The sequence below is a fragment of the Entelurus aequoreus genome, linkage group LG12, assembly GCF_033978785.1.
Source record: "Entelurus aequoreus isolate RoL-2023_Sb linkage group LG12, RoL_Eaeq_v1.1, whole genome shotgun sequence".
In the NCBI taxonomy this organism is placed as follows: Eukaryota; Metazoa; Chordata; class Actinopteri; order Syngnathiformes; family Syngnathidae; genus Entelurus; species Entelurus aequoreus.
The window spans coordinates 70,290,470-70,316,900 of NC_084742.1; the positions used below are offsets into that span (position 1 = coordinate 70,290,470).

The window sequence follows — 26,431 nt, forward strand, 5'->3', positions numbered from 1 at the left end:
ACTTCATATTTTTACACACACTTGTTATTTCCTATGTTGATCAGAAGGTGAGCACTTCAAATGTTTACACACACTTGTTATTTCATATGTTAACCAGAGGGGGAGCACTTCAGATTTTTACACACACATTTGTTATTTCATATGTTGACCAGAGGGGGTGCACTTCGAATTTTTACACACACTTGTTATTTCCTATGTTGATCAGAGGGGGAGCACTTCAAATGTTTACACACACTTGTTATTTCATATGTTGACCAGAGGGGGAGTACGTCAAATTTTTACACACACTTGCTATTTCATATGTTGACCAGATGGGGAGCACGTAAAATTTTTATACACACTTGGTATTTCATATGTTGACCAGAGGGGGCACACTTCAAATTTTTACACATACTTGTTATTACATATGTTGACCAGAGGGGGCACACTTAAAATTTTTACACACACTTGTTATTACATATGTTGACCAGAGGGGGAGCACGTCAAATTTTTACACACACTTGTTATTTCATATGTTGACCAGAGGGGGAGCACTTTTAAAACTGACTCAGTCAATTTGAAAAATCCCTCCTTTTTGGGACCACCCTCATTTTGATAGATTTCACCACCAGGGGGTGCAAATGAGACATTCTCTATTAGATGCAATGTTATTGGGACCATGATTTATGTCATCACTTGTTCACACCTCCTCATATGGAAGCTACTTTTCCTTGTTGATGTCTCAAGAAGGGTAGAAATACAAGAACACACACACACACACACATTTGTAGTTATACAGTATATTACCTTGTTCTTCTACATCTGACAGGACTTTGGCCAGGTGTGTGAGAGGGAGAAACTCTGGTCTGAAGCCGGCTTTGTCTCTGCCGGTGAACGCAAATCCCTGAGGTAGAATCACAACAGACATTTTTTGAGAGGGTGGAGATGAACTTAGTGTCGACACACAAGATGCTACCGGCAAAAACAAAACAAGAAGGGTGGGAAACAAGGCCAAGATGGTGTCTCACTCCGTACATGAGCTAATTATTGTGCTACTGTGCGATACTGTTGGATGTACCATGCACCATTTTACAGAATGACTTTTTATCAGAACCAACTATTTGATTTTTTTTCCACAAGCTGACAAGATAAGATCATCCTGTACTCTTTAAGATGGAAAGTGTAGCTGCCATCATGATGTGCAGTGATAGTTTTCATATGAACTATACAAAGTATTTCAATGGTTGGAATCTGCACTTTTGCATGATATACTAGTTACTATGGTCATCTAATTAGTTACTATGGTCATCTAATTAGTTACTATGGTAACCTAAGTCACAGTAGCTCAGATGAGGCACCAAGCAGTGTGGGTGGGGAGCGTTTCCACAGAGTGTTTCCAGAACCTGAAATGTGGGTGTCAGGGACAGACGCAGAAGGAGATTTTGAGTTCTAAAGCTTAGTGATATATCAGATGTATCAGATTGTAGGTGGGGTTTTTTTTTACCCTTTGATTGATTGATTGATTGAGACTTTTATTAGTAGGTTGCACAGTGAAGTACATATTCCGTACAATTGACCACTAAATGGTAACACCCGAATAAGTTTTTCAACTTGTTTAAGTCGGGGTCCACTTAAATTGATTCATGATACAGATATATGCTATCATATATACTATCATCATAATACAGTCATCACACAAGATAATCACATTGAATTATTTACATTATTTACAATCAGGGGTGTGGAGGGGGGGGGAGGATATGGACAGCAAGTAGTGGACATAGAGAGAGAGAGAGAGAGAGAGAGAGAGAGAGATCAGAAGGCATAAGAAAAAGTATCTGCATTTGATTGTTTACATTTGATTATTAGCAATCCGGGGAGGGTGTTAGTTTAGGGTTGTAGCTGCCTGTTTCTTTTATACCTGTTGGGAGCGCATTCCACATTGATGTGGCATAGAAAGAGAATGAGTTAAGACCTTTGTTAGTTCGGAATCTGGGTTTAACGTGGTTAGTGGAGCTCCCCCTGGTGTTGTGGTTATGGCGGTCATTTACGTTAAGGAAGTAGTTTGACATGTACTTCGGTATCAGGGAGGTGTAGCGGATTTTATAGACTAGGCTCATACTAGACCAGGGGTCGGCAACACGCGGCTCTAGAGCCGCACGGCTCTTTAGCGCCGCCCTAGTGGCTCTCTGGAGCTTTTTCAAAAATGTATGAAAAATGGAAAAAGATGAGGGGAAAAAAATATATTTTTTGTTTTAATATGGTTTCCGTAGGAGGACAAACATGACACAAACCTCCCTAATTGTTATAAAGCACTCTGTTTATATTAAACATGCTTCACTGATTCGAGTATTTGGCGAGCGCCATTTTGTCCTACTAATTTTGGCGGTCCTTGAACTCACTGTAATTTGTTTACATGTATAACTTTCTCCGACTTTCTAGGACATGTTTTATGCCACTTCTTTTTCTGTCTCAATTTGTCCACCAAACTTTTAATGTTCTGCATGAAAGGTGAGTTTTGTTGATGTTATTGACTTGTGTGGAGTGCTAATCAGACATATTTGGTCACTGCATGACTGCAAGCTAACCGATGCTAACATGCTATTTAGGCTAGCTATATGTACATATTGCATCATTATGCCTCATTAGTAGGTATATTTGAGCTCATTTAGTTTCTTTTCAGTCCTCTTAATTCAATGTATATCTCATGACACACTATCTGTATGTAATATGGCTTTTAATTTTTTGCGGCTCCAGACAGATTTGTTTTTGTATTTTTGGTCCAATATGGCTCTTTCAACATTTTGGGTTGCCGACCCCTGTACTAGACGATGCTATCACGTTAGCCCCGTAGCTAAAGAGCTTCACCGATGTATTGTCGTGGAGATAAAAGTCACTGTGAATGTCCATTTCGCGTTCTCGACTCTCATTTTCAAGAGGATATAGTATCCCAGGTGGTTTAAAATACAAATCCGTGATCCACAATAGAAAAAGGAGAAAGTGTGGAATCCAATGAGCCCTCGTACCTAAGTTACGGTCAGAGCGAAAAAAGATACGTCCTGCACTGCACTCTAGTCCTTCACTCTCACGTACCTCATCCACGAATCTTTCATCCTGGCTCAAATTAATGGGGTAATCGTCGCTTTCTCGGTCCGAATCGCTCTCGCTGCTGGTGTAAACAATGGGGAAATGTGAGGAGCCCTTCAACCTGCGACGTCACGCTACTTCCGGTACAGGCAAGGCTTTTTTTATCAGCGACCAAAAGTTGAGAACTTTATCGTCGATGTTCTCTACTAAATCCTTTCAGCAAAAATATGGCAATATCGCGAAATGATCAAGTATGACACATAGAATGGATCTGCTATCCCAGTTTAAATAAAAAAAATTCATTTCAGTAGGCCTTTAATATTGTAAATGTCAACAAGGGGACTTTGGGGTGTTGTGTTTTCCCGGAATGCAAAGGAAAGTTGGCGCGGGCAAGGCGTGAAGATGAGTACATGATTTATTTTTAACTCTAAACTACAAAAAAAGGTGCAAACAAAAGGCGCGCACAAAGGCGGGGATAAACTTGGCTAAGAAACAAAACACACTTAGACAGAAAGTATGGACAAGAAAAAACTACACTTACTGTGACGTGAAAAGCATGAAAACTATGGCATGGAATACAAGCATGAAATAAGTCAGCACAGAGCAAATCCAGAACGTCAGGGGTAAGATAGGGTAATGTCACCAGGCCAAACAACAAGCTTAAATACTGGTGACATGATTAGTGAAAACAGGTGCGTGACTCAGAATGTGAAAACGTGAGACAGGTGCGTGACATGAGGATGTGAACCAGGTGAAACTAATGGTTGCCGTGGTGACAAAGCAAGGGAGTGAAAACAGGAACTAAAAAGTGTCCAAAAAAACAAGCAAAACATAACTAAACAAAACATGATCACAGACATGACAGTAAATGCCACAATCTTTATTTTCATGTACATTCTGGGTGCCTCATTCAGTAAAAAAACTCAATATTCCATTCAGTTTTTTAAGGCGGTCTGTCATAACGTTTTTAGCATTCAATCAGACCTACTCAGTGGCCTAGTGGTTAGAGTGTCTGCCCTGAGATCGGTAGGTTGTGAGTTCAAACCCCGGCCGAGTCATACCAAAGACTATATAAAAATGGGAGCCATTACCTCCCTGCTTGGCACTCAGCATCAAAGGTTGGAATTGGGGGTTGAATCACCAAAAATGATTCCCGGGCGCGGCCACCGCTGCTGCTCACTGCTCCCCTCACCTCCCAGGGGGTGAACAAGGGGATGGGTCAAATGCAGAGGACAAATTTCACCACAACTAGTGTGTGTGTGGCAATCATTGGTACTTGAACTTAACTTTGACTTAACTTAACTTCCTGGGGGGTTCACTTCCGTCATAAAACAATCCCACTTTTTTGGAGGTACATTATCTTCTGTGTGGCCTGAATCTGATGCCAAGAGCTGAGATTTGGAGCGTTTAGACAGGCAAAAATAAATCAGATCTGTGTCACTTGGGAGCAAAACAATCCGATTTGGTGTGCATTGTCAACTGTGATGAAGTCAGCTTTCACACACATTCTTTCCTGTGATGGATTTTCCGTGCGGTCATTGTGTTACCTTGTTTCTGTCGCGTCTCCCCAACACATTCCTGACATAATCTCTGCAGATGGAAGCCGAACTGACAGGATGATCCCACATATGGTAGAATCTGTTGGCCTACACACACACACACACACACATACTGGTTATGATTTGGAATGGGGACCAAGTTTTTGATCATCACTTGTGGGGACCACCCTTTCTACAGGTGGTGGAGGCATACAAAAAATGGTGTAAAATGTCCACTGCCCAGTTAGCTCGTACACGTCTTTAAATCTCTGGATTGATGAAGTAATGTGCTGATCATTCTTACTGGGGAAAAAAAGAGTTAATATGGTTCATGGGGACCAAATTTAAATAATTTTGCATAATTCACACAAATTTGTACGTGACTACTGAAGACCATTAAAAAAAAAATTTTTTTAAATTAAAAAAAGTTCAAATGAAATATGACATGATGGTCAGAATACAGCACTACAGCTGTCCTCTTATAGGAAGTTTCACCAATTAAAAAAGAAAAAAAAAAACCCTGCATCTTCTGTGACATGACTGAAAACTGCTATTTAGCAGTAATGAAGTTGTCTGCAACTCCAACTAGGATATATAGAAGGATGGAACATTCTGAATGTGAATCATACTTTAAAAGTAATAATGTTCTATAATCATGCTGTATGAAAATGTCATCCTAAGGAACACTAAACCAGATTTTGTTTTTGGAAAAATATATTAGTTTGAACTAAGGATGGATACCATACAGAATCACAGAACTATTAATGCCAGAATAACAAATGTTTCCCTTTTCAAGAAAATACATTTTCTCTTTTACCAATATTTTGAAACACGTAAACAAAGTAACCCAAATTTCCCTGTTGTGGGATCAATAAAGGATTATCGTATCTTACCTTAAACCACAGAAATAAAATACAAACTCATTTAAACTTTTATTTTTACTTTTTATTAGAGATGTCCGATAATATCGGCAGGCCGATATTATCGGGCGATAAATGCTTTAGGATGTAATATCGGAAATTATCGGTATCGTTTTTTTAATTATCGGTATCGTTTTTTTTTTTTTTTTTTTTTTTTGTTTTTGTTTTTTTTTAATTAAATCAACATAAAAAACACAAGATACACTTACAATTAGTGCATCAACCCAAAAAACCTCCCTCCCCCATTTACACTCATTCACACAAAAGGGTTGTTTCTTTCTGTTATTAATATTCTGCTTCCTACATTATATATCAATATATATCAATACAGTCTGCAAGGGATACAGTCCGTAAGCACACATGATTGTGCGTGCTGCTGCTCCACTATTATTAGTGGACCAGTTAGTATTATTACTAACCTTTAAAGGCCTACTGAAATGAATTTTTTTTATTTCAACGGGGATAGCAGATCTATTCTATGTGTCATACTTGATCATTTCGCGATATTGCCATATTTTTGCTGAAAGGATTTAGTATAGAACAACGACGATAAAGATTGCAACTTTTGGTATCTGATAAAAAAAAGGCTTGCCCCTACCGGAAGTAGCGTGACGTAGTCAGTTGAACATATACGCAAAGTTCCCTATTGTTTACAATGATGGCCGCATGAAGTGAGAGAGATTCGGACCGAGAAAGCGACAATTTCCCCATTAATTTGAGCGAGGATGAAAGATTTGTGGATGAGTAAAGTGCAAGTGAAGGACTAGTGGGGAGTTGAAGCTATTCAGATAGGGAAGATGCTGTGAGAGCCGGGGGTGACCTGATATTCAGCTGGGAATGACTACAACAGTAAATAAACACAAGACATATATATACTCTATTAGCCACAACACAACCAGGCTTATATTTAATATGCCACAAATTAATCCTGCATAAAAACACCTGCGTGTTTGTTATGCTAGCTCCTAGCTCCTCTGCTAGCTCCTAGCTCCATAGAACACGCCAATACAATTCAAACACCTGATCAACACACACAATCACTCAGCCCAAAAGACCGTTCACCTAACCCAAGGTTCATAAAGCTTATATATTTTTAAAAAGTTACGTACGTGACGCGCACGTACGGTACGGTACGTGTTATGCTAGCTCCTAGCTCCTCTGCTAGCTCCTAGCTCCATAGAACACGCCAATACAATTCAAACACCTGATCAACACACACAATCACTCAGCCCAAAAGACCGTTCACCTAACCCAAGGTTCATAAAGCTTATATATTTTTTAAAAGTTACGTACATACGCAAAAAAAAGCCAAAGCTGCATACTCACAGTAGCACGTCTGCGTCTTTGTCATCCAAATCAAAGTAATCCTGGTAAGAGTCTGTGTTGTCCCAGTTCTCTACAGGCGTCTGTGTATCGAAGTCAAAAGTCCTCCTGGTTAGAGTCTCTGTTATCCGAGTTCTTCCATCTTGACTGCATCTTTCGGGAATGTAAACAAAGAAGCGCCGGCTGTGTACTGTTGTTGCTGACCACGTTCGAAAAATACGTCCATTTCGCACCGACAACTTTCTTCTTTGCTTGCTCAGCTTCCTTCTTCATAATGCAATGAACATGATTGCAACAGATTCACGAACACAGATGTCCAGAATACTGTGGAATTATGAAATGAAAACAGAGCTTTTTCGTATTGGCTTCAATGTGGAAGGCATACCCGTGTTCGCCGGGCTACGTCACACGCATACGTCATCCTCAGAGGCGTTTCGAACCGGAAGTTTAGCGGCAAATTTAAAATGTCACTTTATAAGTTAACCCGGCCGTATTGGCATGTGTTATAATGTTAAGATTTCATCATTGATATATAAACTATCAGACTGCGTGGTCGCTAGTAGTGGCTTTCAGTAGGCCTTTAAAGGTTAATTTTACTCATTTTCATTCATTACTAGTTTCTATGTAACTGTTTTATATTGTTTTACTTTCTTTTTTATTCAAGAAAATGTTTTTAAGTTATTTATCTTATTTTATTTTTATTTATTTTTTAAAAAAGGACTTTATCTTCACCATACCTGGTTGTCCAAATTAGGCATAATAATGTGTTAATTCCACGACTGTATATATTGGTATCGGTAATTAAGGGTTTGGTCAATATTGAAATATCGGATATCGGCAAAAAGCCATTATTGGACATCCCTACTTTTTATTTTTAACAACATTGAACATAAAGAACATAAAAAACTGTTCTACTTAACCAGTCTTGCTGATTATCTCTTAATCTACTATTTGGGCCAAAGCTTAAAAATCACTTAGGCAGCTTCAGAATGGATCTGACTATCATTTAAAAGGTTTCCCTTTAGGGTAGTGGTACACAACCACCGGACCGGACCGGGCTGCACAAGAAATTTAAAAAAATAAAAATGTTTTTTAATTTTATTTATTTATTTATTAAATCAACATAAAAAACACAATATGTACATTATATATCAATATAGATCAATATAGTCTGCAGGGATACAGTCCGTAAGCACACATGATTTTTAAATGTAACTTAGATATTGGGTTTCACTATGTAAAGCGCTTTGAGTCACTAGAGAAAAGCGCTATATAAATATAACTCACTTCACTTCACTTCACACTTTGTATTTCTTTATGGGGGGAAAAATAAAATAAAATAAATAAAAAATAAAAATAAAAATAAAAAAATACCCCCCACCCCGGTCCGTGGGACATATTTTCAAGCGTTGACCGGTCCGCAGCTACAAAAAAGTTGGGGACCACTGCTTTAGGGGACCTGTTTTTTTGTCCCCATACCGCCAGAGGTCCCCTAAAGGTGACTGTGTAAACAGAGCGATGTCCCCATTAAAGGCCTACTGAAATGTTTTTTTTTTTATTTAAACGGGGATAGCAGATCCATTTTATGTGTCATACTTGATCATTTCACGATATTGCAATATTTTCGCTGAAAGGATTTAGTAGAAAACATCTACGATAAAGTTCGCAACTTTTGGTCGCTGATAAAAAAAGCCTTGCCTGTACCGGAAGTAGCGTGACGTCACAGGTTGAAAGGCTTCTCACATTTCCCCATTGTTTACACCAGCAGCGAGAGCGATTCGGACCGAGAAAGCGACGATGACCCCATTAATTTGAGCCAGGATGAAAGATTCGTGGATGAGGAACGTGAGAGAGAAGGACTAGAGTGCAGTGCAGGACGTATCTTTTTTCGCTCTGACCGTAACTTAGGTACAAGCTGGCTCATTGGATTCCACACTCTCCTTTTTCTATTGTGGATCACGGATTTGTATTTTAAACCACCTGGGATACTATATCCTCTTGAAAATGAGAGTGGAGAATGCGAAATGGACATTCACAGTGACTTTTATCTCCACGACAATACATCGGTGAAGCACTTTAGCTACGGAGCTAACATGATAGCATCGTGCTTGAATGCAGATAGAAACAAAAGAAATAAGCCCCTGACTGGAAGGATAGACAGAAGATCAACAATACTACTATCAGGAGACACCGAACCAAACACTGGACCTGTAACTACACGGTTAATGCTGTGCCGCCTGTCGAAGCCTAACAATGCTGTTGCTAATGACGCCATTGAAGCTAACTTAGCTACGGGACCTCGTCAGAGCTATGATAAAAACATTACCGCTCCACCTACGCCAGCCCTCATCTGCTCATCAACACCCGTGCTCACCTGCGTTCCAGCAATCGACGGCGCGACGAAGGACTTCACCCGATCATCGATGCGGTCGGCGGCTAGCGTCGGATAGCGCGTCTGCTATCCGACTCAAAGTCCTCCTGGTTGTGTTGCTGCAGCCAGCCGCTAATACACCGATCCCACCTACAGCTTTCTTCTTTGCAGTCTTCATTGTTCATTAAACAAATTGCAAAAGATTCACCAACACAGATGTCCAGAATACTGTGGAATTTTGCGATGAAAACAGATTTGTTTGTATTGGATACAATGTGTCCCAATACTTCCTTTAACCATTGACGTCACGCGCAAACGTCATCATACATAGACGTTTTCAACCGGAAGTTTCGCGGGAAATGTAAAATGTCACTTTATAAGTTAACCCGGCCGTATTGGCATGTGTTGCAATGTTAAGATTTCATCATTGATATATAAACTATCAGACTGCATGGTCGCTAGTAGTGGCTTTCAGTAGGCCTTTAAGTAAGCTTTGCCAGAACACACGCACACACACACACACACACACACACACACACACACACACACACACGCACACACACACACACGCACACACACACACACAAATTACATTTTCTAGACTCACTCCCAGGAGCGCATAGGCATCTTTCCTTTTCTATTTCAAGCATCCATAGATATCTTTGTTGTGAAGTATACACCTTACTAATAGCAAAGCACACTGCACATCATCAGTCATGTTTATACAGAGCTGCTTTTTGCATCCATTAAACACAGCCAGACTGTAAGAGCCACCATTAATCAATGTTTAATTATTGTCTGTCCCCCCCCCCAAGATTAATATTTTAAGCCTGATTTGTGAAACTTTGCTTTTGAATTATTTACAGCCCCAGTATCTCTTTGTGACCTGGCTGCAAATTACAGCCTTCCGGAATGATGTGTAGAATAAATCAGAAATGGACGATAAACCCTCGGCGAGGATTCTTTGCATCGTGCAGGAGTAATAAAGAGAGATAGGTATGACTGTGTGGAAAACAAACTGGCAGGAAACAGGCAAGACTTAACACTTAACATTCCTCATCTCACACATGCTTACAGATACTGTACCCGAACACTTGACACGGGGAAGTTACACAACAGACACACAGTGGTTGACCTCTCCCAAGACTTGGTCAAAAAAAAACACCCCTGCCTAACTTCCCAACACACACTAGTTGAATAAACAAGTACAAAACCCTAAAAGCAGTGAAGTTGTCACGTTGTGTAAATGGTAAATAAAAACAGAATACAATGATTTGCAAATCCTTTTCAACTTATTTTCAACTGAATAGACTGCAAAGACAAGATATTTAACGTTCACACTGGTAAACTTTGTTATTTTTTGCAAATATTAGCTCTTTTGGAATTTGATGCCTGCAACATGTTTAAAAAAAGCTGGCACGAGTGGCAAAAAAGACTGAGAAAGTTGAGGAAAGCTCATCAAACACTTATTTGGAACATCCCACAGGTGGACAGGCTAGTTGGGAACAGGTGGGTGCCATGATTGGGTATAAAAGCAGCTTCCATGAAATGCTCAGTCATTCACAAGCAAGGACGGGGCGAGGATCACCACTTTGTCAACAAATGCGTGAGCAAATTGTTTAAGAACAACATTTCTCAACCGGCTATTGCAAGGAATTTAGGGATTTCCCCATCTACGGTCCGTAATATCATCAAATGATTCAGAGAATCTGGAGAAATCGATCCCTCAGGTGGTACTGCATCAAAAACCCACACCAGTGTGTAAAGGATATCACCACATGGGCTCAGGAACACTTCAGAAACCCACTGTCAGTAACTACAGCTCGTCGCTACATCTGTAAGTGGAAGATAAATCTCTACTATGCAAAGCCAAAGCCGTTTATCAACAACACCCAGAAACGCTGCAGGCTTCGCTGGTTACACAACGTGCCAACTTCACTGGTTTTGGGTTTTGTACTTAGTATGCTCCAAAAAATTCCTTTTGCATTGTTTTAATACTCAATGCAGGCTACACACACACACACACACACACACACACACACACACACACACACACACACACACACACACACACACACACACACACACACACACACACACATCGTGTACCTCAGGAAGTCTCTTCAATACACTGAACTTCAGCTTCTCATTGGCGTCACTGTTGTCAAAATCTACAAATAAAATGAGATAAAAAGGTTCAAATGCAGTAGCAAAATATTAATACATATATTAGTAAATACTGTGACCTAATACCGTGCTATTGTTTGTGTCTACACTAGGGTTGTCCCGATATCAATATTTTGGTACCGGTACCAAAATGTGTATCGATACTTTTCCAAATAAAGGGAACTACAAAAAAGTGTCAATTTTGGCTTTATTTGAACAGAAAATCTTACAATACAACAAACGTGTTTCGTATTGTACTCAAAGAACAGTTTTAGAAGGTTTAAATATAAATTAAAGGGCATTAAACACATTGTGTTTTTCTTGTTGCACTCAAAGAACAATTTACAATGTTCCATATTACATACAGTCTGCCATAATTCAGGATTAGATTAGAATATAATAAAAAGCGCTTTATTGACATTATATTAAATGCTTCATGATTTATGGTTGCCACGCCTGGTCTGTGCTTTAAGAAAAATACAATTATTGGTATGTACTAAAAACAAAACTATGGATAAATGTAGCCAGATAAGACATGTAGCAGGTAAAACACACTTTTGTTAAAGATAAAACACAAATTGTAGCAATTTGTTACCAAGTTAGGTCATTTTACTCGCACTAGTTGACGTGAGATGGGCGGTCTTAACTCCGCTAATATTTGACATCAATCCAAGCAGCTGTGTGCGCGTCTTCGTATCTACATGTTATGTATCTACATGTTATGCATCTACATGTTACGCATCTACATGTTGTATATCTACATTTTATGTATCTACATGTTACGCGTCTACATGTTACGCATCTACAAGTTATGTATCTACATGTTATGCATCTACATGTTATGTATCTACATGTTATGTATCTACATGTTATGTATCTACATGTTATGCATCTACATGTTACGGATCTACATGCTATATATCTACATTTTATGTATCTACATGTTACGTGTCTACATGTTACGCATCTACATGTTATGTATCTACATGTTACGTATCTACATGTTATGTATCTACATGTTATGTATCTACATGTTATGCATCTACATGTTATGTATCTACATGTTATGCATCTACATGCTACGTGTCTACATGTTGTGCATCTACATGTTACGTGTCTACATGTTTTGTATCTACATGTTTTGTATCTACATGTTACGCATCTACATGTTGTGTATCTACATGTTATGCATCTACATGTTATGCATCTACATGTTACGTGTCTACATGTTATGCATCTACATGTTATTTATCTACATGTTGTGTATCTACATGTTATGCATCTACATGTTATGCATCTACATGTTATGCATCTACATGTTGCGTATCTACATGTTATGTATCTACATGTTACGTATCTACATGTTACGTATCTACATGTTACGTATCTACATGTTACGCATCTACATGTTATGCATCTACATGTTACGTGTCTACATGTTATGTATCTACATGTTATGTATCTACATGTTATGTATCTACATGTTATGTGTCTACATGTTATGTATCTACATGTTATGCATCTGCATGTTACGTATCTACATGTTACGCATCTACATGTTACGTATCTACATGTTATGCATCTACATGTTACGTATCTACATGTTACGTATCTACATGTTATGTATCTACATGTTACATATCTACATGTTACATATCTACATGTTATGTATCTACATGTTACGCATCTACATGTTACGCATCTACATGTTACGTATCTACATGTTACGCATCTACATGTTACGTATCTACATGTTACGCATCTACATGTTACGTATCTACATGTTATGTATCTACATGTTACGTGTCTACATGTTACGTATCTACATGTTACGTATCTACATGTTACGTATCTACATGTTACGTATCTACATGTTACGCATCTACATGTTACGTGTCTACATGTTACGCATCTACATGTTATGTATCTACATGTTATGTATCTACATGTTACGTATTTACATGTTACGTATCTACATGATATGTATCTACATGTGCACAACAGAGGAGCTGTTAACTTATGAGAGTGGTGTATGTGTTTTTGCGAGAAAATGATTTTCAAGGTGAAAAATGTTTTTCAAGGTAAAAAAAATGTTTTCAAGGTAAACATTTTTTTTCAAAGTAAAAGTTGATTTTCAAGATAAAAAAATTATTTTGAGGGTGAAAAAATGTTTTCAATGTAAAAAATTATTTTAAAAGGAGAAGTTGATTTTCAAGGTAAAAAATTATTTTAAAAGGAGAAGTTGATTTTCAAGGTAAAAAATTATTTTCAAGGTGAACATTTTTTTTCAAGGTAAACATTTTTTTTCAAGGTAAAAAAATATTTTCAAAGTAAAAGTTGATTTTTCAAGGTAAAAAATGATTTTGAGGGTGAAACATTTTTTTCAATGTAAAAAATTATTTTGAAGGTAAAAAATTATTTTCAAAGTAAAAGTTGATTTTCAAGGTAAAAAATGATTTTCAAGGTTAAAAAAAAAATTTCAAGGTAAAAAATAATTTTCCAAGTGAAAGTTGATTTTCAAGGTAAAAAATTTTTTTCAAGGTAAACATTTTTTTTCAAAGTAAAAGTTGATTTTCAAGGTAAAACATGATTTTCAAGTTAAAAAAAAATTTTCAAGGTAAAAAATAATTTTCCAAGTGAAAGTTGATTTTCAAGGTTAAAAATGATTTTCAAGGTGAACAATTTTTCTCAAGTTAAAAATTGATTTTCAAAGTAAAAGTTGATTTTCAAGATAAAAAATGATTTTGAGGGTGAACATTTTTTTTCAAGGTAAAACGTAAACGACGTTAGATATAATTATTGAATACAATTTATATAATGAGTAAGATGACTAATTCCATGTTAATATTTGAGTGGGCCCTGGGCCCCTCTGCGTTGGACTCCGAGGTCAAAAAGGTTAAGAACCCCTCTTCTAATTATTTTTTTTATACCTTCCCAATATGGCTGCCATACACGTCCAAAGGCAGCATGCTAACACATTGTTGTTGCCCAACGAACGCTGTTCACATTTTTATTGGCAATTCTTTTATCCGAATAACAAAATAAAAGCCATTATACAGCTTAAAATATTAATATTACTCAACATAAAAAACACAACATTGCACCTTTGGTATTGGGAAGTGTGTGTCGTATGCCACTCGGTACACATTTAGTATCAACAAATGTCAGTGTGCATGCACCTGTCATGAGTCGAGACACAAAGGTTTCTGTAAGCCGCAGAAATCCGTGGTCGACATACTGCAGGAAAGTGTGACGAGGCAGGCAGCGCACGGCAAACGCCGCTAGCAGGGTGTGATAACCTGAGGAAAAAATCGATTTAGTCTAATTTTTTATATGAAAAATATATATATATATACTTGCTGCATGCTAATGTTCCATGCAAACACGTGCTGTGTGTTTTAATTGGCCGCTGACGTGTGTGTCTCGTACCCGGTGGGAGGGGCGCGCAGAGCCCCCTGGTGGCTTGCAGGATCCGAAGCATGAAGTGAAACACGGCCCACTCGCCAGGACCGGCCGGCTGCGTGCTGAGAAAGTGGGAACCCCGGCGGAGGGGAGAGGGCGTTACGCAACTTGGGACGTGCACATGTGAGTGCACACGTTATACATCATGTCGAGCAAGAAAGGGAGGTGTGCATTGATTAAAGTTGGATACTCACAGGCACAGAACACGCGGGCCCAGGCTGTGTTTCAGCCAGACTGTCTCCAGCATGTGTCTGATCAGCTCCAACTACACACACACACACACACACACACACACACATTCTTGTATTTGTTACCTTCTTAAAACCTCCGAAAAATGCCTACCTCTTCAGGACCACCCTTTCTAGATATATAAAGATTTGTATTTACAACATTAATAATATATACATACTATGCAAATATAAAAAAGGTAAGCTTTTAGTTAATTATATACATATATATATATATATATACATATTATTACAAGATACATATATGTAAGTACACGCACAATCTCACAATAATAAACCCACTCATCATTTCATCAACTGTAATTAGTATCAACAATTACCCCCTTTAAGATATGTTATGTTTCCTCTTTATTGTACCAATCAAAAAAAACTTATATATATATATATATATTTTTTTAGATTCATATTATTTATTTCTTTATATTTATATTTCAAAGCAGGGATGTCAGAAGCCATTTGTGGCCGGTGGCTTGTTAAAAAATGTACCAATAAAAAACAGAAAATGTTGGGAAAATCCAGCAAAAGGCCTATTTTAAAGACAAAAGGCAGAAACGTTGATACTAATAACTAATAATAAATATTTCTGTTCAAATGTAAAAAGAATATACACATTCTTGTATTTGTTACCTTCTTGAGACCTCCGAAAAATGCCTACCTCTTTATGACCACCCTTTCTAGATGTATAAAGATTTGTATTAACAACAATAATAATATATACACACTATGCCAATATAAAAAATGTAAGCTTTTAAATGTTTTGTTTGTACAAATGGCTTCAATATTTACTTCAAGTTATTACAGTATGTCTCTATATACATATTCATTTTTAAAATTTTGGCCAAAGGGGGCGCAATTCAATTCCTTATACACACTTGTAATTACATATGTTGGCCAGAGGGGGAACACTTCAAATTTTCACACACACTTGTTATTTTAAAAGCGACACACAGTCAATTTGAAAAATCCCTCCTTTTTGGGACCACCCGAATTTTGATAGATGTCACCACCAGGGGGTGCAAATGAGACATTCTCTATTAGATGCAATGGTTTTCCGTATTGGGACCATGATTTATGTCATCACTTGTTCACACCTCCTCATATGGAAGCTACTTTTCCTTGTTGATGTCTCAAGAAGGGTAGAAATACAAGAACACACACACACACACACACACACAATGTGTTCAATTAGATTCTAATCAAACGTCCCGTCCAAACGTTGCAGCCGGAGGCAAAGGGAGGCATCTTAAATCGCAAATTGTGACCATCTTGAAGGCAAAAAAAACAACACGCTTTTTACATCTGTCTTTTTGCAGACGCACACGCTCGCTTCCCCCTTTAGATTCCACACTTCCCGTTTTCATTTCCAGCCGCACCCGATGACACGCCATGGCCCATACGCGCCTGCCACACGTATGTCGGCGTTTAGCATCGCTGGGCCTCACTTGGCAAGAAAAACTGAATATAACAGCAAGACACCTCATTGCTTTTGACAAACAATGTCCTTCATTGATTTCACCAAAAAAAAAAAAAAAAAAAACATTGTAATGCACATATTTTACATATATATTTAAGATATTTATATATATATTTTTCAAAAAGGTTTTGGAAATATATTTTTTGAATTTAAGGTTTTATTTTTGCATTTTCAGGCTGCTTCAGCACATAATATAAATATTTAATTTCATTTATTATATTAAAATAATCTATTGTAATTAGGGATGTCCGATAATGGCTTTTTGCCGATATCCGATATTCCGATATTGTCCAACTCTTTAATTACCGATACCGATATCAACCGATACCGATATCAACCGATATATGCAGTCGTGGAATTAACACATTATTATGCCTAATTTGGACAACTATGTATGGTGAAGATAAGGTACTTTTTTAAAAAAATTATGAAATAAGATAACTAAATTAAAAACATTTTCTTGAATAAAAAAGAAAGTAAAACAATATAAAAACAGTTACATAGAAACTAGTAATGAATGAAAATGAGTAAAATTAACTGTTAAAGGTTAGTACTATTAGTGGAGCAGCAGCACGCACAATCATGTGTGCTTACGGACTGTATCCCTTGCAGACTGTATTGATATATATTGATATATAATGTAGGAACCAGAATATTGATAACAGAAAGAAATGGGGGGAGGGAGGTTTTTTGGGTTGGTGCAATAATTGTAAGTGTATCTTGTGTTTTTTATGTTAATTTAATTTAAAAAAAACAAAAACAAAAAAAAACGATACAGATAATAAAAAAAACGATACCGATAATTTCCGATATTACATTTTAACACATATATCGGCCGATAATGTCGGCAGGCCGATATTATCGGACATCCCTAATTGTAATTGATAAGTACAAAACCCAAAACCAGTGAAGTTGTCATGTTGTGTGAATTGTGAATAAAAACAGAATAAAATGATTTGCAAATTCTTTTCAACTTATATTCAATTGAATAGACTGCAAAGACAAGATATTTATTTTTTTGCAAATATTAGCTCATTTGGAATTTGATGCCTGCAACATGTTTCAAAAAAGCTGGCACAAGTGGCAAAAAAGACTGAGAAAGTTGAGGAATGCTCATCAAACACTTATTTGGAACATCGCACAGGTGAACAGGCTAATTGGGAACAGGTGGGTGCCATGATTGGGTATAAAAGCAGCTTCCATGAAATGCTCAGTCATTCACAAACAAGGATGGGGCGAGGGTCACCACTTTGTCAACAAATGCCTGAGCAAATTGTTGAACAGTTTAAGAACAACATTTCTCAACCAGCTATTGCAAGGAATTTAGGGATTTCATCATCTACGGTGCGTAATAATATCAAAAGGTAAAGAGAATCTGGAGAAATCACTGCACGTAAGCGATGATATTACGGACCTTCGATCCCTTAGGCAGTACTGCATCAAAAACAGACATCAGTGTGTAAAGGTTATCACCACACGGGCTCAGGAACACTTCAGAAACCCACTGTCAGTAACTACAGTTCATCGCTACATCTGTAAGTGCAAGTTAAAACTCTACTATGCAAAGCGAAAGCCGTTTATCAACAACACCCAGAAACGCTGTCGGCTTCGCTGGGCCCGAGCTCATCTAAGATGGACTGATGCAAAGTGGAAAAGTGTTCTGTGGTCTGACGAGTCCACATTTCAAATTGTTTTTAGAAACTGTGGACGCCGTGTCCTCTGGAACAAAGAGGAAAAGAACCTTCCGGATTGTTCTAGGGTGAAAGTGTAAAAGGCAGCATGTGTGATGGTATGGGGGTGTATTAGTGCCCAAGACATGGGTAACTTACACATCTGTGAAGGCACCATTCATGCTGAAAGGTACATACAGGTTTTGGAGCAACATATGTTGCCATCCAAGCAACGTTATCATGGACACCCCTGCTTATTTCAGCAAGATAATGCTGAAATAATTCATAGTAAAAGAGTGCGGGTACTAGACTAGCTTGCCTGTAGTCCAGACCTGTCTTCCATTGAAAATGTGTGGCTTAGTATTCCCTGAGGAACATAGGCCGCCGACAAAAGCCTTCCATCCATTCCGGTCTTGTGCCCTTCGGTCGAGTTGTTGCCATGACAGCCCCTCAGCCCTCATCTCCTGTTCCGTGCTTTCGTGGCGCATTATGAAGCCTAAAATACCACAACGGAGCCCCCCGGACTGTTGAACAACTTAAGCTGTACATCAAGCAAGAATGGGAAAGAATTCCACCTGAGAAGCTTCAAAAATGTGTCTCCTCAGTTCCTCATTCCCCATCTATCTCAGTCTTTTTTGCCACTCGTGCCAGCTTTTTTTGAAACATGTTGCAGGCATCAAATTCCAAAAGAGCTAATATTTGCAAAAAATAACAACGTTTACCAGTTGGAACATGAAATATGTTGTCTTTGCAGTCTATTCAATTGAATATAAGTTGAAAAGGATTTACAAATCATTGTATTCTGTTTTTATTTACGAATTACACAACGTGCCAACTTCACTGGTTTTGGGTTTTGTCAAATAATCGATTGTAATTGATAAGTATGTATCGTGGTATTCTTCAGTAGTTTTCACCAAGTATTTTCCAATCCGACTCCGAGTTCTACGTGAGGTGTCAAAATGATGGCTGCAGTGCTACTGTGACTCAATGGAATGTTTCAATGTTGTCATTGCTTTGCACAAATGTTAGCAGAGACTTCAAATTGTTATTTTTGGGGTATTCGGCACTTCAAGTTCCCGCTCTTCTGGTCCACTAATAACAACGACCCTTCTGGTGGCTTCTCAAGCCAAATAAAGTCTCATTATGTTCTTTTTCAGCCAAGATTTGTACAAAATACAAAACTATGGGCGTTTTGTTTTTGAAATAATTTGTTCAGCATCTAAAAGCCGCCATTTATTGCTCATTCTGATAGGAAGAAAGATTGACGGCATAATTAAACCCTTAGCAGCGCTCTCGATGTATTTAGTGACTTCTGGCTTGTTCTTTGCACACTGAAAAGGACTCTATCCTATCCATCCGTGTCGTCCATAGCAACAGCGGCCAGGGAATAAATAACTGACAATAACATGGAGTGGAGCTGCTATCTATCACAGCACAACTTCCTGCCTCTTTAAAAGCTGCGATCCATTTCTCCAACTTCCCCTGCTTTGTCAGTGCAGACATTAGTCTCAATAAGCACCCGAGTGTGGGGTGGAATGATGTTCTTTCTTTGTGGTGTGGAAGTCGGGCTTGACTTGGGAGGTGCCGTTTTATTTCCCTTTCAGTTCCGTATTCCAGGGGTGTCAAAAGTCCATTTTAGGCCAACGACTTGTTTTTATAGGCCCTCTGCATTTTCTAAAAAAAATAAAAAAATCTTTATTTTTTAGTGAGATATATTATTCGATGGGGGATTGAGGGTTTATGATGTCATTATAAATTTACATAATTACACTGCAAAAAGTCTGTGTTCAAAAACAAGAAAAAAAAAAGGAAAAATGAGGGGTATTTTATTTGAACTAAGCAAAATTATCTGCCAATAGAACAAGAAAATTTGGCTTGTCAAAACTTTCCAAAACAAGTCAAACGAGCTAACCTCAGGGAACCCAAAAATACCTTAAAATAAGTATATTCTCACTAATAACACTTTTCTTGGTTTTCTTTTTGCTCAATATGTTGAAAAACATTCTTAAATTAAAAACAAGAAGAAAAAAATACAAAAATGAGGGGTATTTTATTTGAACACTGCAAAAACTGAAATCTAAGTAAGATTAAATATCTCAAATAAGGGTGATATTTAGGGATGTCCGATAATATCGGCCTGATACAATGCGTTAAAATGTAATATCGGAAATTATCGGTATCGTTTTTTTATTATCTGTATCGTTTTTTTTATTTTTATTAAATCCACATAAAAAACACAAGATACACTTACAATTAGTGCACCAACCCAAAAAACCTCCCTCCCCCATTCACACTCATTCACACAAAAGGGTTGTTTCTTTCTGTTATCAATATTCTGCTTCCTACATTATATATCAATATATATCAATACAGTCTGCAAGGGATACAGTGCGTAAGCACACATGATTGTGCGTGCTGCTGCTCCACTAATAGTACTAACCTAAACCAACAAGAAGTTGGCAATTTCCCCTTCAAGACAAAAATGTACTAAAAACACTAATTTTTGCCTCTTTGAGCTGTAATTTGACCCCCTTAAAATACTTGAAGACTCACCAAACTTTTCACACACATCAGGACTGGTGTAAATTGCGATCTAATTAAAAAAAACGAACCCCAAAACTCAAAATTGCGCTCTAGTGCAATTTTTGAATAAAACAGAGACAAAACTGCTCCTCAGAGGAAAACACAGACAAAACTGCTTGTAACTTCCGGTAGGAACGTCTTAGAGACATGAAACAAAAACCTCCATGTAGGTCTCACTTAGACTTACATTTCATAGATTGACATCCTTCAGCAAAAATCAACAGGAAGTTTGCAATCTCCCCTTCAAAACTAAATTTTTGTAAAAAAACGGTCACCAAACATCAAACATTATATCCTCTGAGCGCGTTTGTCATTTCGGCTTCAAACTACTACAGGAGAGAGATTGAACCCTTCTGATTGAAGGATACTCAAAGAGTTTGGATAAGTGCTACGGTTTTGATTTTACGAGCCTTCAACGAACCACTGTGCCGCAGCACCTAGGAAAAAAACACAGACACAACTTCCTCTAACTCCCAGTACGAATATCGTAGAGACATGAAACAAAAACCTTTATGTAGGTCTGACTTAGAGCTAGATTTCATACACTGACCACTTAGGACTAGCACCTGCCAAAATGCGGGCCCGACCAACGCTGCTTGCAGCTTTAATTGTTCTTGTTTTTGAACACTGAGATCAAAATGATCTACCAATAGAACAAGAAAATTTGGCTTGTCAAGACTTTCCAAAGCAAGTCAAATTAGCTAACCTCAATGAACCCAAAAATACCTAAAAATAAGTATATTCTCACTAATAACAAGTGCACTTTTCTTGGTAGAAAAAAAAAAAAGAGACCTTTTTGCTCAATATGTTGAAAAATATTCTTAAATGAAGTAAATGCTAGTGCCATTAGCTTGACATAATGATATGCGCTCGGCATTACATTTCTTGAAACCAGCAAACTTATACTAAAAACTAATTTATTGTTCTTAATGGAAAGGCAACAAGGCAAGCGCTTGTTACTCTCGGGGTCTCCTAGCCGCTCAGGCAAATCATATTGTCTAAAAATGCATTTTTCCATCGACAACATGACATCATCGCGCCAAGTGCGTGTTCTTTCAGTCAATTAGTGCGCATATATACAGCCCGGCCCCCGGCCCAAATTGTTTTAATTGTAATTTTGAAGAATTCCTCTGAATGTGCATGAACTATTTCTGTTCAAAATTGTTAGAAACGTCACATGTTTAAAAATTGACTGTACTGTGCCAACTGTACTACTATATGAGTACGTATGTTCTATTGTTTCATTGAAAATAAAACAGCAAAGTCCATTTGGCTGTCATCCGTTTTAATTATGAGACACAATTGTGTCAAAGTCATGATTTTTTTTTTTCATGCTTGAAATAAGAAATGATTACTTTGAAAAAGTAGTTTTATACTTGTGAGTGTTGATGACACAGCTTTGCAACAGTTGATATTCTAGTTTCAAGCATGTTTTACTCAATATAGCTCATCAAATCTCAGCTGTAATATCTTACTGAGATCATTTAGGACAGGGGTTGGCAACCCAAAATGTTGAAAGAGCCATATTGGAGCAAAAATACAAAAACAAATCTGTCTGGAGCCGCAACCAATTAAAAGCCATATTACATACAGATAGTGTGTCATGAGATGTACATTGAATTGAGATGACTTAAAGGAAACTAAATGAGCTCAAATATAGCTACAGATGAGGCATAATGATGCAATATGTACATATAGCTAGCCTAAATAGCATGTTAGCATCGATTAGCTTGCAGTCATGCAGTGACCAAATATGTCTGATTAGCACTCCACACAAGTCAATAACATCAACAAAACTCACCTTTGTGCCTTCACGCACAACGTTAACAGTTGGGTGGACAAAATGAGACAGAAAAAGAAGTGGCATAAAACACGTCCTAGAAAGTCGGAGAAAGTTATACATGGAAACAAACTAAGGTGAGTTCAAGGACCGCCAAAATTAGTAGGACAAAACGGCGCTCGCCAAATACTCGAATCAGTGAAGCATGTTTAATATAAACAGTGTGCTTTATAACAATTAGGGAGGTTTGTGTCATGTTTATACCTGAGGGGAAAATATATATTTTTTACCCTCATCTTTTTCCATTGTTCATACATTTTTGAAAAAGCTTCAGAGAGCCACTAGGGCGGCGCTAAAGAGCCGCATGCGGCTCTTGAGCCGCGGGTTGCCGACCCCTGATTTAGGACCAAAACCCTTAAAGGCCTACTGAAATGATTTTTTTTTTATTTAAACGGGAATAGCAGATCCATTCTATGTGTCATACTTGATCATTTTGCGATATTGCCATATTTTTGCTGAAAGGATTTAGTAGAGAAAATCGACGATAATGTTCGCAACTTTTGCTCCCTGATAAAAAAAAGCCTTGCCTGTAGCGGAAGTAGCGTGACGTCACAGGAGCTAGTATTCCTCACAATTCCCCGTTGTTTACAATGGAGCGAGAGAGATTCGGACCGAGAAAGTGATGATTACCCCATTAATTTGAGCGAGGATGAAAGATTCGTAGATGAGGAACGTTACAGTGAAGGACTTGAGAGGCAGTGATGGACGTATCTTTTTTCGCTCTGACCGTAACTTAGGTACAAGCTGGCTCATTGGATTCCACACTCTCCTTTTTCTATTGTGGATCACGGATTTGTATTTTAAACCACCTGGGATACTATATCCTCTTGAAAATGAGAGTCGAGAATGCGAAATGGACATTCAGTGCCTTTTATCTCCACGACAATAATATCGGCGAAATGGTTTAGCTACGAGCTAACGTGATAGCATCGTGCTTTAACTGCATATAGAAACAAAAAAATAAACCCCTGACTGGAAGGATAGATAGAAAATCAACAATACTATTAAACCGTGGACATGTAAATACACGGTTAATGCTTTCCAGGCTGGCGAAGGTTAGCAATGCTGTGCTAACGACGCCATTGAAGCTAACTTAGCAACTTAGCAACGGGACCTCACAGAGCTATGCTAAAAACATTAGCTCTCCACCTACGCCGGCCAGCCCTCATCTACTCATCAACACCCGTGCTCACCTGCGTTCCAGCGATCGGCAGAAGGACGAAGGACTTCACCCGATGCGTTTGGCGGCCCGGAGACGTAGGAAGTCAAGGTGAGGTCGGCGGCTAGCGCGGCTAGCGCGGCTAGCGCGGCTAGCGCTCCAACAAAGTCCTCCTGGTTGTGTTGCTGTAGTCCGCTGCTAATACACCGATCCCACCTACAACTGTCTTCTTTGTAGCCTTCATTGTTCATTAAACAAATTGCAAAAGATGTCCAGAATACTGTGGAATTATGAAATGAAAACAGAGCTTTTTGTATAGGATTCTACGGGTACCATAACTTCCGTTACTCGGACTTCGTCACGCGCATACGTCATCATACCGCGACGTTTCAGCCGGATATTTCCCGGGAAGTTTTAAATGTCACTTTATAAGTTAACCCGGCCGTATTGGCATGTGTTGCAATGTTAAGATTTCATCATTGATGTATAAACTATCAGACTGCGTGGTCGCTAGTAGTGGCTTTCAGTAGGCCTTTAAAACAAGTAAAACACTCTAACATAAAATCTGCTTAGTGAGAAGAATTATCTTATCAGACAGAAAATAAGCAAATATCACCCTTTTTTAAGATATTTAATCTTACTAAGATTTCAGTTTTTGCAGTGCGCTCTGTGGAACGCCATTCACGGTACTCTTGCTGTTTTCTCACACGTTTACTCCTAATAATTGTGCCGCCGCGGAAGGATTTAACACGAAATGATATACTGGAGTGAAGGTTTTGTTTAAAAGGAGGACATTAGGGAAGTTAAAAAAAAAGATGTAAACCCTTGAAACTTAAAGCAATGCCCAATTTCAGGGAGTACCAACCAGTTTGGCTACGTAGTTGACCACCAGGACGTCTATCTTCTTCTTGCCCAGTCGAGGCAGGTGTGTGTTCAGATGCTCTCGCAGCTTCTCCACCGTCTACCACACACACACACACACACACACACACACACACACACACACACACACACCCTAAACAAGACACTCGGTGCATGTAGACGAGGGGGGGGGGAATGAAAGCATTGAGCAAAGCGACCGGGGTCAGTCTAAGAATAGTCTGAACTCTGTTAAACTGAAGCTATCTGCACTTTCCACATAATGCTGAGCACAGGAAAAGCTGAAGGATGAGAACATTTTCATCAAAAAAACTGTTAAAAAAAAATGAAACGTGTCAGATAAGACTCTGGGAAATAATTGACTTTTTTTCTTTTTTTTCTTAGTGGATTCACGATCCAAAGCTATTGTCCGTCAGAGGGAGTTGGTTTAAAAACTATTTACATCTGAAATCTGGCTTTTTTTACCAAAACCTTGCAAGGCTTGATTGTCGTGAGTCGCAAAAAAATTGCGAGATGGCTCAATACCGTATTTTTCCGACTATAAGTCGCAGGTTTTTTTTCATAGTTCGGCCAGGGGTGCGACTTATACTCAGGAGCGACTTATGTGTGAAATTATTAACACATTAGCATAAAATATCAAATAATATTATTGAGCTCATTCACTTAAGAGACTAGACGTATAAGATTTCATGGGATTTAGCGATTAGGAGTGACAGATTGTTTGGTAAACGTATAGCATGTTCTATATGTTATAGTTATTTGAATGACTCTTACCATAATATGTTACGTTAACATACCAGGCACCTTCTCAGTTGGTTATTTATGCCTCATATAACGTACACTTATTCAGCCTGTTGTTCACTATTCTTTATTTATTTGAAATGTATTTTATTTTATTTATTTATTTTATTTATTTTATTTATTTTATTTATTTTATTTATTTTATTTATTTTATTTATTTATTTTTATTTATTTATTTCATAAATGTATTTTAAATTGCCTTTCAAATGTCTATTCTTGGTGTTGGGCTTTATCAAATAAATGTCCCCAAAAAATGCGACTTATACTCCAGTGCGACTTATATATTTGTTTTGTTTTGTTTTTAATCCCTTCCTAACCCTGAACGTACATTGAAAATACATGCAACCCTAACTCAAAATGCCGGACATTTGAGGCATTTAAGAAACTCCGCCCTGACAGCTCCGCAAAAGAGGACGTATGGCCAGTCTATCCTAGCCCGTTAGCTGCTAGCATGCCGTGTGTTGTGCCTCGGTGTGCATTGTTTACACAACGTGCGTTACGCTACTTAATATGTCCGTGTGGAAACTTGTTTGGTACACCTCCGAACCGAACCGGAACACCCGTACCGAATCGGTTCAATACAAATACACGTACCGTTACACCCCTGGTATATTGTGAAGACTTTCTGCACATTCAGTTGCTACAGAGCTCCAAACTTCATGTGACCTTCCAATTAGCCCACGTACAGTACGCAGAGAGCTTCATGGAATGGGTTTGTCATGGCCGAGCAGCTGCATCTAAGCCAGGGGTCACCAACCTTTTTGAAACCAAGAGCTACTTCTTGGGTAGTGATTAATGCGAAGGGCTACCAGTTTGATACACACTTAAATAAATTGCCAGAAATAGCCAATTTGCTCAATTTACCTTTAACTCTATGTTATTATTAACAATTAATGATATTTATCTTTGTGGAAACACTGATCATCTTAAT

General features: G+C 38.1%; 1 protein-coding gene across 3 annotated transcripts in view; it reads right to left on the reverse strand.

The window, feature by feature from the left end:
- The window catches only part of gsap (gamma-secretase activating protein), a 72,383-nt gene that overhangs the window by 7,429 nt on the left and 38,523 nt on the right, over window positions 1-26,431 (reverse strand). For all 3 annotated transcript variants that reach the window (XM_062066582.1, XM_062066583.1, XM_062066581.1), the window contains exons 25-31: window positions 24,686-24,781; window positions 15,041-15,111; window positions 14,814-14,908; window positions 14,564-14,683; window positions 11,328-11,389; window positions 4,614-4,712; window positions 787-883 (exon numbers count right to left, since the gene is read on the reverse strand). In XM_062066582.1, the coding sequence (XP_061922566.1) occupies window positions 787-883; window positions 4,614-4,712; window positions 11,328-11,389; window positions 14,564-14,683; window positions 14,814-14,908; window positions 15,041-15,111; window positions 24,686-24,781 (640 nt within the window). The remainder of the gene's footprint in view (window positions 1-786; window positions 884-4,613; window positions 4,713-11,327; window positions 11,390-14,563; window positions 14,684-14,813; window positions 14,909-15,040; window positions 15,112-24,685; window positions 24,782-26,431) is intronic.